The following is an 11,000-nucleotide window of genomic DNA, read 5'->3' on the forward strand; positions in this document are numbered from 1 at the left end:
CAAACATGTTTTAGTTATTGAACCACCCTTGTACATGCAAGCCACACTCACATTTTCTGCCCACCTAGTGAAATTGGTTATAAATAAACATTTAAAAAAATCCAATCCATTTACCCTACAGATGCCAGCATGTCACCTGGCAGTGATCATTAAAAAGTCAAAAGGCACAGCACTGCCATAGTTTAAAAGGATCTGGGCACCAGAATTATCTACAAGATGATAACTTAAGGCATCAATTAAATACATGTGTTTTTTGTTTTTTTTACATCATGGGTTGTGCTTAACATATCTTAACCAACATGAGTGAGATGTGGTTTTCACCAATGTTGCAGAAAATGGCATCAAAGTTATTTACCTGCTTGAGTCGGGACAGTATTTCCTGCAGCTGAGTCTCAATACTGAAAGCAGACTTTATGGCTCTCCAGTGGATCCAGTGATCCTGGCACCAAGACACAGGAGAGGCACTGCAAACATAGGAATAAAGTTCTTAGTGATTAACTCTGTGCCATTTAATTGAGAGGAGATCCAGAGTCACGACAGCAGAAGGGTGGCAGAAAGCTACTGTATACTCTATATAGAGTGGGCAATTCCAAATGTTGCAATGCCATTATTCTTGGACAGATCTATACACATCATATTAAGAACAGTATTTCAATCAGAATTTGTCAAGCAGCAGCAAAGCACAAAAATGTTTGGGTTTTTTTGTACATATAAAACATTTTGGTCACATGCTCAAAGCAGTTCATGCCCATTGACATGCAATGCGGCTGTGCAGCCAGACCCAGAGAGAAACAAGTACACAGCACTCTGTAACACTGCACCTCTGTGGTTACAGGGGTGTACAGTACAAAACATTAGTCTTTGTAAGCCTACCTTGCTTTGCACTTTTGAAAGATATTCAGCAGTGTTGTGAAGTCATTGCAGCCACCCAATTCAGCTGCAAGCTCCCGGTGCTTCTCTTCAGCCTTCTGCTGTTTCTCGGGCTGGCCTGTGGGATCCAAAACAGACTTCATTCTGGGAACAGCTGTGCTGCATCCCGGCACCTTTGCTCTCGTTTACACGTAGGAAACCGTCACATTTCTAAAAAACCAAGAGCTATCACCTGAACCGTATTGTTGGAAACATTACAGTTCCTTTTGGTTTTGGATGTGGATATTAGAAGAGAGTTTTAAGGTACCTGGTCGAATGAAGACATTTTCAACAGATAGCATGGCAGCTATAGGAAGGAGAAGGTCCTCGGAGCCCAGAGCCGCTGCTTTCAACAGGGACCGAGTCAGGCCTGGAGGAAGAGGAAACTCCACCATAAACTGTCCCAATCTCGTCACATGGCCTCTCCTGTAATCATACCACAGAATTCCAACATTGTATTAGGCCAGTCAATGATCTCAACTTCAGTGTCAGTAGTTTGGTAGCACACGTATATGTCCTAAAGCCTCCTAACCCCTCAGTAAAGACAATCACATTTAAAAGCCTAGTCCTCCTGTTACAACAATACAGGCTGTAATATTCAGCATGCTTGGTATCACTCTTGGTTGTGTGTCCCCAGTATTGTTTTTTGTGACGCCGGTAACATTAAGAGATAGCTGGTGCCACATTGACAGTTGGAGGCTGTAAAACCTGTTTTTCTGGAACCAGTTACCCCAGTTAATGTCATGCTTGAGGGTATTACGCTTTTAGATTCCAACCCTGGGAATATCAATTACCTGTCAATGGCGTCACACTGGTATAGCTGCTTCAGAGCTTCTAAAATGAACCTCTCCTCAGGACTGTCCAGGTAAGGAAACCTTAAGAGATAAACAGGACCCAATCATACTGGCTGAACAACATAGAAGAGGGACCTCACAAAACACTACTTTGTAATTTTATATGCTTAATGTAATAGAATAGGTCACTAGCTATATATCATCAGTACGTACTTGTGCACTAAGTACTTGTGTATGTTAACTTTATTCTATACATTATTAAAAGGTACAGTAATTGTTATTAAAATCTGTTTGATTATCCGTACAAATCGATTATGCAAACTAGTTTTGGTCCCAATTAGTTTGGATAATTGACTCTCTACTGTATTTGAAAGTAAAGAGACCTTAACTCTTTCAACACTGCAGCCTGCTCTAATAATATGTACATCTATTCCCATTTTTATTTACTCTTCTCTAGAAGACACTGAAATTATTTAACTCATTAAATACTAAATACATTTCTCTTTGAAAAAAATGATAACAAGCTGTACTTACTTAACTTTTACGGTTATCAAAATGAGAGTAAGTTATCAGATAATACAATTAAACAGAAAATAACAACAACACGTAGATGCCAGTTAAAAATGCTCCAGCTATCGGAGGGTAGTCTTTCTGTACAGTTAATGTTGAACTAGTTAATTGGTAACACTTCATTGTAAACGTCCATCAATAAATAATAATGATTAATAACAAGGAGATGTATTACCAAGCTGTAAACCTCGTCACTTACAGATGACCACTAAAATTTATAACCTATTACTAGTACTATTAAAAATGCCTCTTCTTTGTTTACCTGATGACGTCATGGACTCCAAGGCACTTCAGGGTGAGGATGACTGAAGTCAGGCTGGTTCTCTGGATCTCCGGAATGGTGTACTCCGGCATGCACTTCTCCCAGAACTCCCGGCTGTAGATCCGGAAGCACTTCCCAGCACACGTCCTTCCAGCCCTGCCTGCCCTCTGTTTCGCCTCAGTCCTTCGCGACAAACAACCGCACAACAGCTTGCATTTATAATCAGCCTTACCTCAACAATCTGCTTCCAATAAAGTGCATACGATTTTAGTCCATTAACAATTAGCATTCAAGGTAACAAAGCAACAAAAAAAAAGGGTTTATCTACTGTATATATAGTGCTACTATTTACTGCATATCATATAGGTAAGGCTCTTGGGTCCTGAAAAGTAACATCTTCAACAGTATACGCAGATCTTTAAAGATATGTAAATTAAATGTTTTACATCCACCACAAACCATATAAACTGCATAGCCCCCATTTATACTGTAGACCTTAATCAATGAACAATAATAACTGAACAACCACTAGAGTGCAGTCACCTCCCAACCCAGGTCCCAGAACCACCACACCACCTACTCCCTGGTTATGTTAACCTTCAACTATTTCTATTATATGTACAATGTATAAAGCTACAGTCTGCAACCTGATAAAAACCACCTTGAAGACTGCTTAGTTACATTGCATTCCCATTGTGCAGCGCTCAGACCCTGCAATTCAATGCGGTATCTTCTACGTAGTACATAGGTGCTTTGAAGTAGACAATGGTGTGATGTGCACGTAAAGCTGGCACAGACAGCCCAATGGCATTTTCTCATTTTCAGCCTTGTGAGCTCATTCAGTACTTCATTACCATTTTAAATTAGAAAGTCACACAGTAGCAACCTTACAAACCAGGTGAGCTTTGGACTAAGCCAGTCATGCTTTGCAGGCCAAATGACACTTCTGTTCGGTACACTGTGAATTAAGCCTCTTCAGGTACCAAAAAATAAGAAAACCTGCCTCATTACAAACAAAAAACCTTACTTTGAAATCGGCACCACTTCCAGAACATCCAGACCCACCCTTGAATTATGGTTCAGCTGCTTCACAAATCCACTGTCAACAATGTACCTGCACAGAACAGAACAGAACTGAAAATCGACACAGTTTATACCAGGATTTCAATCACACACTCACTGGGCTAGGTTCAGGGGGAAGCTATTACACACAATTCAGTTATTTTACCTGATTCCATTTACAGTTAGAGATGTTGCAGCAATATTTGTGGAAATCACACATTTTCTTATGCCAGCTGGAGGAGGTTGAAATATTTGCCTTTGTTGATCTATTAAGAACAGACATTAATATTTCAGAAGCATTCATGTGTGCCAAAGAACTCCAAGCGGGTATATGAGATTTACTTCAGTTGATGCAGATTTATTACAGAGGTACATGAGTGGTTACTGCCCACAAATACAAAAACATCCATAGAATTGTAATCACAAATATGTCTATCAGAGACATTACCAGTGGGCATGGATCCATATAATGGGAGTATCAGTAGTCCCTTAACAGACCGGTCTTCAACATCATGCCGATAATCTATGGATTCAGCCTTCTCGTAAAGTACATCACAAGCTTTCTCGATTTCCACTTGGCCTGCAAAAAAAAAAAAAAAAGTGAGATGAATGCAGAGTTGTTCAACTAACCACTAACAAGCGTGGGACCAAAAACAGAGATTTATGATACAACAAACTAAGCAAGTACTATTTGACTTTGTTTAACAATTAAAAGTCTCTGCAGTTGCAAATGGAAGCATTTTAGCAGTGATCGTACTTTTTATCACAATGGACAGCAGAGATATATGAAGAGCAGATGTAAATGGGAGCTTTTCCTTGGTTACAGTAACAGGGAAGTGATGTTCAGCAAAAGCCTTGTACTTGACTACCGTAAGCTCTTATCAATACGGTATGTGTTTGGCTGCATTCACCAGGTGATGACCCAGAGCATGTAAACTACAATACTGAAACAGTGGTGATATGAAACTGCAGGAATATGCAAAACGCAATACATTATACAGTATTGCTTAAGCACTTGCGTCTGACTTACAGAAGCTCAAGTGTACCGTTTATTACGGAAGTGCGTCATTCACACAAGCTCTGTTACTCTGTGATTTGGATGGGAGCCAGGTTACAGATCGATGTAAACTCTGTGGTTTTCCAGGCCAAGATTTATGTGCAAATGGCCTGTTAAAAAAAAAGATAAACAGCCCGTTTTCCCTCACAGCAGCTGCTCATAAATAACAGACACCAGCGTCGGTTTGAGGCTGCGAGAAGCCAACGCTTGATAAGAAGCTTACCTGTAAGAAACACGAGGATATCCCCAGCTGGCTCATTCGTGTGGATGTCGAGGGCAACCTTCACAACCTGAATGAAAAAAAAACACATGTTTGCGTTCATGTTCTGTACTGTAATACGACCATCATTTTGGGCTTAATCAAAGATACATTCTTATCCAATATACTGCATCCTCTGAGCAACATTTATATGGCTATATCATGCATCAGGTGCCTTGTATTATTAAGGTTTACCATGTTTACAGTCCTTACTGTATATATCGTTTACCATACTCCCATGTGATAATCTTGTGTGCCTGTGCTTAAACCATGGGATATTGCAGTCCCAATCTATAGAGGCTATATGAGTTTAAAGCAGCTAACCAAGACTTCTAAAATATATTTTGTCTACCTCTTATTTAATAACATCATCACTGGGCTCTCTTTTCTTGAAGAGCTTTTGGTTCTTAGCTTAGTATGTAGGTATATCAAATACAACCCTATACTGTAGATATATTAGTTGTTGCTGCTTACTAGTTCTAGATCACCTCCTGTGCTTTAATTTAAACTTACACCCATGGTCAAGGTGCATTTAAATCATTGCCTTAAAAGCTTTCGTCCAATTTCTCTGCTTTATCACTGGTCCCGTTGCATATGCTATAGTTATTGATGTGAAAGGCTCTGTTTATACCCTGGTTTCCCCCTAACCTCAAAGAGCAGTGCTTTACCTCTTTCACATAAACAGAGCTCTCTCTGTCTTTTGGGCCAATCAGATTGCAGAATATCTCAGTGACAGGATAGGTCCTCCCGGGTATGGTGCAGACAGGGCAGTCCTCAAGGAACTCAGAGAGCTTCTCTGTCTCCAGCGTGGCTGACATCACCACCACTTTGAGAGGGGCCTGCCGGTCTCCATGCTTCTTCTTCTGGAACAGCTTCTTCAGTAAACCGAACAGAATGTCCTGAAAGAGAACCAAGTCTCACAACCTACTCATAATGAGCCCGTTCCCAAGGTCCAAACCCAATCAAAAACTAAGCTGAATATGGCACATGCAAGCACAATATTCATGCTAAGGAATTAAAGGTTCCACCTCCCAGCAGCCTTTGTCCAGTCCTCCCATGTTTCCGAGCAACCAGAGACAAACTAGAAACCCAAGCTTAAAAACATTCACATATGAGCATTTTTAAAAATCAAAATATTCCCAATAAGGTGTGGTTCTTTCTTCACAACAAAATTCTGCATGTCGATGTGGCTTTTACTTTGTTATTTTTAAGCAACGCTTTAAAAGCACTTTCATTGCAATGACATTATTACCTTCTGATTGAGCAATTCTCTCCACTCACCGTGTTCAGGCTCCTCTCATGAGCCTCGTCCAGAATGATAACGCTGTACCTGCTAAGACTGGCATCTGCGAGAATTTCCCTCAGGAGACAGCCATCTGTCATGTACTTGATAGCCGTGTCCTAAAGGAAGTATTAGATGCAGTGCTGTTTCAGTTAAAGGGGCTATACACATGAAAACCAGGAATGCCTGTAATGGGGTCTTTGTAATATTCTGCATTTTGTGGCCCCAATAATTTTGCCATTAATGGGGAATTTTACATACTGCTACAATATGTACCGGATTTAAAAGTATGTACTGTATTACAGTCCACGTGCCGTCTCTTTTGGCAAGTGATATTTTCAGAATCATATCGTTCTGAATTAAAATATACTTCTGCTGAAAATATAGTACTGTACCAACAAAACCAACTACAGTACATCTAAATGGAAGCCTGCTTATTTTAAAACACAGTCCTTTCAGCTATGTATTTTTGACATTGTATCTTTTTTGTGTTCCCTGAAAAACGGACAAGGGTTGGAACGGGCCAAAATGAAATAATTGGATGAAGTCCAAATTTTATAGGGTCATTCATTCATTCATTCATGCATCTATCTCTCTATCAATCTTCCTATCTACCCATCTATCTATATATATCTTCATTACAATAATTTATTTGTTCAATAGAAATATATATATATATATATATATATATATATATATATATATATATATATATATATATATATATATACACATACTGATGTTAAAAAATAAACACTGAGATTATTACTTTTATTACTATTTTCAGAGAAGACCTTTTATAGAAAAGCCTAACCAGGCTCTTCTTTTTAAGTACAGATCTTTAAACCGTGATAAACTTTGGTCCCAGAAGTGCTGCTAGCTCTTTCCTATGTGACCTGTGACCCTGTTGCTCTTTGCTCTCTCTGTGTGTGCAGCACTCGCTGCTGGCATACTAAGCTTACTCTGCTGAAGTAGGTGTCCATTGATAGGGGCGCTCCATTACAAATGAAACATTGGTTACATCGGTTAACTAGCCTTCATAACACCACTCACAAACCCAAAGGCTTATTGATGATCAAAGTTCTGTATACCACGACAGACACGTTACCACAACAATGCTGGGCTCACATTTCATCCTGGACACACACACATGCCCATTTTCATTGTCTTTTTAAGGGTTCAATTCCTACTGGAAGCCGATGTGGAAAACAAGCTAAATCAGACTTCAAGGTAGAGTGAAGGAGCGCACCTTCACCCACTGGCACACAACGGACATGGGGTCTAGTCAAGCCTGCCTACAGCACTTACAGTTAGAAGTCTGTGTGATTAAATACCTTGGAAGTGCAATCGTCGAAGCGCACTTGGTAGCCCACTTCTCTTCCCAGGGGGCAGCCCATCTCCTCAGACACTCGCTGTGCTACTGAGATAGCGGCTACTCTTCGGGGCTGCGTGACACCGATCACTGCGCCTTTCCCAAACCCTACAGCGTAAAAATCAAACAGGCTGTTTGACACTAGATACTAGCAAATTCTGCTCTCAGGACTACTGCTTTATCAATGTAACATGTCAATCTACACTATGCAGTCATATTGTGTAAGCAAGGCATTTTCTAAAGCCTACAGTAGCTAGTCTGAGAAGCATATCTATCACACTAACTGGTTAGAATTTGTTAGCTTGCAAATATTAAATAGTGCAACTTATCCTGTGTTTATATAACAAAGGTTTTTACACTTTTTTTAATCCAGTGTTGTTTTTCAGTGCTCTAACCCAATAAAACATCACAGTTGTATTCATTTTTACTTTCAAATAGTCTACTGTTACATATCAATAAGCCAAAATACAAATTTATATATCATAGGTTTGACAGTTACAAATGCAAATCACAGGGCTTTTTTTTTTTTTACCATGTTAGAGTACAGGTAACATTAAGGTAAGCTCTGTGCTAGTTCTGTCGTGGTGTGCAGATTACCTGCCTGGTAGAGATACTGAGGAAGCTGTGTGGTCTTGCCGCTTCCCGTCTCTCCGGTAACGACAACGAAGGGGTTCTGTTTGACAGCCCGTACCAGCCGCTCTCTGTGTTTGTGGATTGGGAGCGGCACCGGCTCTGTTGCCGTTCCTCCCTTTGTTTTATACGGCTTGCTTTTTTTCTCCATGTTCAGTTTGTTCTATATGAACGACTTTTGTTAAACCTAACCTAGTGAATTGATGATAAATAAAAGGACAGCCGGAAACAGCTTGCAGTTATTATAATAATTACTATACATCATGAGATGTTTGCAAATAATGAAATTAAAACATGATTTGGCTGTATAACAAAACGTATTAAAACAAAACAAGAGGCAACAAATAGAAACGTTATTAGTGAAATGTACACAGTGATGTGTACCCTTCTTTCTACTGACTGCAAAGTAAAACCAATACAACATTTCTGTCAATAAGGCGTACCGACTCTCACCCTAAGATCCAGTTTGGAGATCTTACACGACTAGCGAGATAGTGATGCAACTCAATTGCTGCGTCTCAGTAGAAGGGTTGTTAGATGGTTGCGACTCGTCACAAACGGGTTTAAGGTTTTGTCCTACGGGTGCCGTCACTTCAGCTTTAATACTCCGAGATCACCCCTGAACTAAACAGCAGCAGCCTCCTATAAAACACCCTGTAAACGCACTCACAATTGCATTCAATCGTCGCACGACGTGAACGTCACTATTTTCTTTTTTTCCCCCACTGAAGACTCGTGCTTCCCTCTGCTGGAGATACCAAACAGTACCACAGAAGACATGATCTCCAAAATGCAATACATTTCTGATTGTATCACATACACAACTCAAGCAAATATGATTTAATAGTCCTATAGTGAAAATTCTAAGGACTTCGTAGTATTCTGAAGCATACATGACATAGAAACGTCCATATTATTATTACTATAGGACTAAAGCACTACCAGTAAGAGTATACTTAAAGCAGTGTTTGTAAGAGAACATACGCGCTTCCATTCAGCCACGCACTATAGCTAGAAACCCTGCATACAATACCAACTCTGACCACACCACAGATTGGTTTACATATCGACGTGTAGGTTTAACTAGATTATATGTTGAATTTTCTTTTTCTTCTGCTCACCAGAAAATAACTATAATGCATTCACAAGCAATACATACACACAAAGCATGCACTGCTGCCTAATTTCTAAAAAAAAAAAAAAAAACCCAAAAAACATGTATGTGCAAACCTGAATATTTTCGATATCATAATGAATATATTACAACACCCCACTAGGTCTTCTCCAAATCTGTAAAGTCCATCAGCAGAAGAGGTTAGCTTTAAATATCCAGATAATGCATTCATTAAAACCTCCTGACACCATTTGCACTGCTCAACTTATGTACTATTGCAAATTTACTGTTAAACACATGTAAGTCATCTTTTTTTATTTTGTATTGGATGATTAAGTGGGGGGGGGGGGTTCACTAAGAGCAGTGCAGCAAACTGTCTTGCTTCAAAAGTAAAAATGTAATCACCTGGGTCTTCTCAGTTTACTGATCTAATTCATAGCCATAGAACAAAAAACAATACAGATCTGAAAACATAAGTTTTAATCCAGAACTATAACACCAAACACTATAAAGAACATTTACAAGTTTTTCTGTACACACATATACAATTTGTTTAAATTGTTAAAGTCTCATTTCAATTTTCAGTCATGCAATTTATTTCCACCATTGCATTACAAACTAATAAAATAAAAAAAAATACATTTAAAATAAATGACCTCCAACATGCACGCTATGCATCTGTTTTCCAAATAACAACTAACTATACTATACAATGAACAGTAGCTTTACATATTGGGAAACACAAACTCCAGTTCTTTTTAAAATAACTAGTGTTTTTGGTACCCCCGCAGAACAGGCAAAAAACAATAACCATCCAGGTAAAAAAAAAAAGATTTGCAAACAGTACTAGATTTAAAAAAAAAAAAAAACCCTGATATGGGTCCTCTAGCGTCATCCCACAGCTAGTCCTGACTTGAACATCAGCCTGTCTTTGTAGAGTCAAACATTTCATATAAGGCACTATTAAACAGTTTTCTTTTGCACTTTCTGGAGCCTGCATTGGCTGATTTTCCTTTACCCTTTTCTATAGAGGTCATACTCAACAAGGTCTTTTTAGCTGGCTTTCCATTATCCTCCAATGATTCGAAGACGTTTATTTGGCACTTTGTTTTGTTACCACTAGAGGGCATTTTTTCTCCCTTTCTTTCAGAAGTTTGCTCGGAAAGCTGCCACGCTAAAACAGAACTCGTGGTTTCCTGCTTGCCATTTTTCCCCCTCTTCTCTTTCTTGCCCTGTTTGGTCCCATCTTTCTCAGAATTCACATTCTTTAGACCCACATCTTTCTCTGCCTTGTCCCTTTTGTCTGTAGCTTCTGTTTCAATCACTCCCTGCAGCAAATCACCTGCAGAGTTTGATTCACTAGATAAATCCACCAAGGCTTCCGGTCTAACACTCTCATTTTCCCCAGATGTCCCAAAACGTTTTTGGATTTCACCTGTCGTCACTTCTCCAGCTAGTGATTCTCCAACAGATGTAGGACGAAGTCCTTGCATTTCCTGCCTATCATTCTGGTTCTTCTTTTTGTCTTTTTTCTTTGTTGGTTTTTCAAGTCCACCACCATTCACCAATATGCCCTCCAGTGAAATACTTCCATCAAGGGAGGATTTGCATGCAGTTAGAGATGAACGCATCCCCTGTGCTTCCATTTCATCTGTTATGCACTGTTTTTTCTTTTTGCTCTTTTTCTCC

General features: G+C 39.4%; 1 protein-coding gene across 4 annotated transcripts; it reads right to left on the reverse strand.

Moving 5' to 3' along the window:
- Positions 1-265: 265 nt before the first annotated feature.
- LOC121308120 (probable ATP-dependent RNA helicase DHX40) lies at positions 266-8,879 on the reverse strand. 4 transcript variants are annotated; one of them, XM_041240409.1, is made up of 14 exons: positions 8,651-8,879; positions 8,165-8,360; positions 7,530-7,675; positions 6,195-6,314; positions 5,582-5,812; positions 4,878-4,944; positions 4,046-4,177; positions 3,764-3,863; positions 3,563-3,649; positions 2,536-2,718; positions 1,704-1,784; positions 1,178-1,335; positions 874-988; positions 266-464 (listed from the first exon to the last, which is right to left on the reverse strand). In XM_041240409.1, the coding sequence occupies exons 2-14, from the start codon at positions 8,346-8,348 to the stop codon at positions 281-283; spliced, it is 1,788 nt and encodes a 595-aa protein (XP_041096343.1). In that variant the 5' UTR covers positions 8,349-8,360; positions 8,651-8,879; the 3' UTR covers positions 266-280. The 4 variants fall into 4 exon arrangements, with proteins under 4 accessions (XP_041096343.1, XP_041096342.1, XP_041096340.1 ...); XM_041240408.1 differs by having other exon boundaries at positions 8,165-8,384; XM_041240406.1 differs by having other exon boundaries at positions 8,165-8,389.
- Between the last annotated feature and the right edge of the window lie 2,121 nt (positions 8,880-11,000).

The sequence above is a fragment of the Polyodon spathula genome, unplaced genomic scaffold (assembly GCF_017654505.1).
Source record: "Polyodon spathula isolate WHYD16114869_AA unplaced genomic scaffold, ASM1765450v1 scaffolds_355, whole genome shotgun sequence".
NCBI classification, from domain to species: domain Eukaryota; kingdom Metazoa; phylum Chordata; class Actinopteri; order Acipenseriformes; family Polyodontidae; genus Polyodon; species Polyodon spathula.

Coding starts and splice junctions, on each gene's coding strand:
- LOC121308120 (XM_041240409.1), bottom strand. CDS start 8,348: ATGGAGAAAAAAAGCAAGCCGTATAAAACAAAGGGAGGAACGGCAACA. Junction 7,676..8,164: donor TCAGTATCTCTACCAGGCAG/GTAATCTGCACA, acceptor TTTACGCTGTAG/GGTTTGGGAAAGGCGCAGTG. Junction 1,785..2,535: donor GGAGTCCATGACGTCATCAG/GTAAACAAAGAA, acceptor TTATCTCTTAAG/GTTTCCTTACCTGGACAGTC.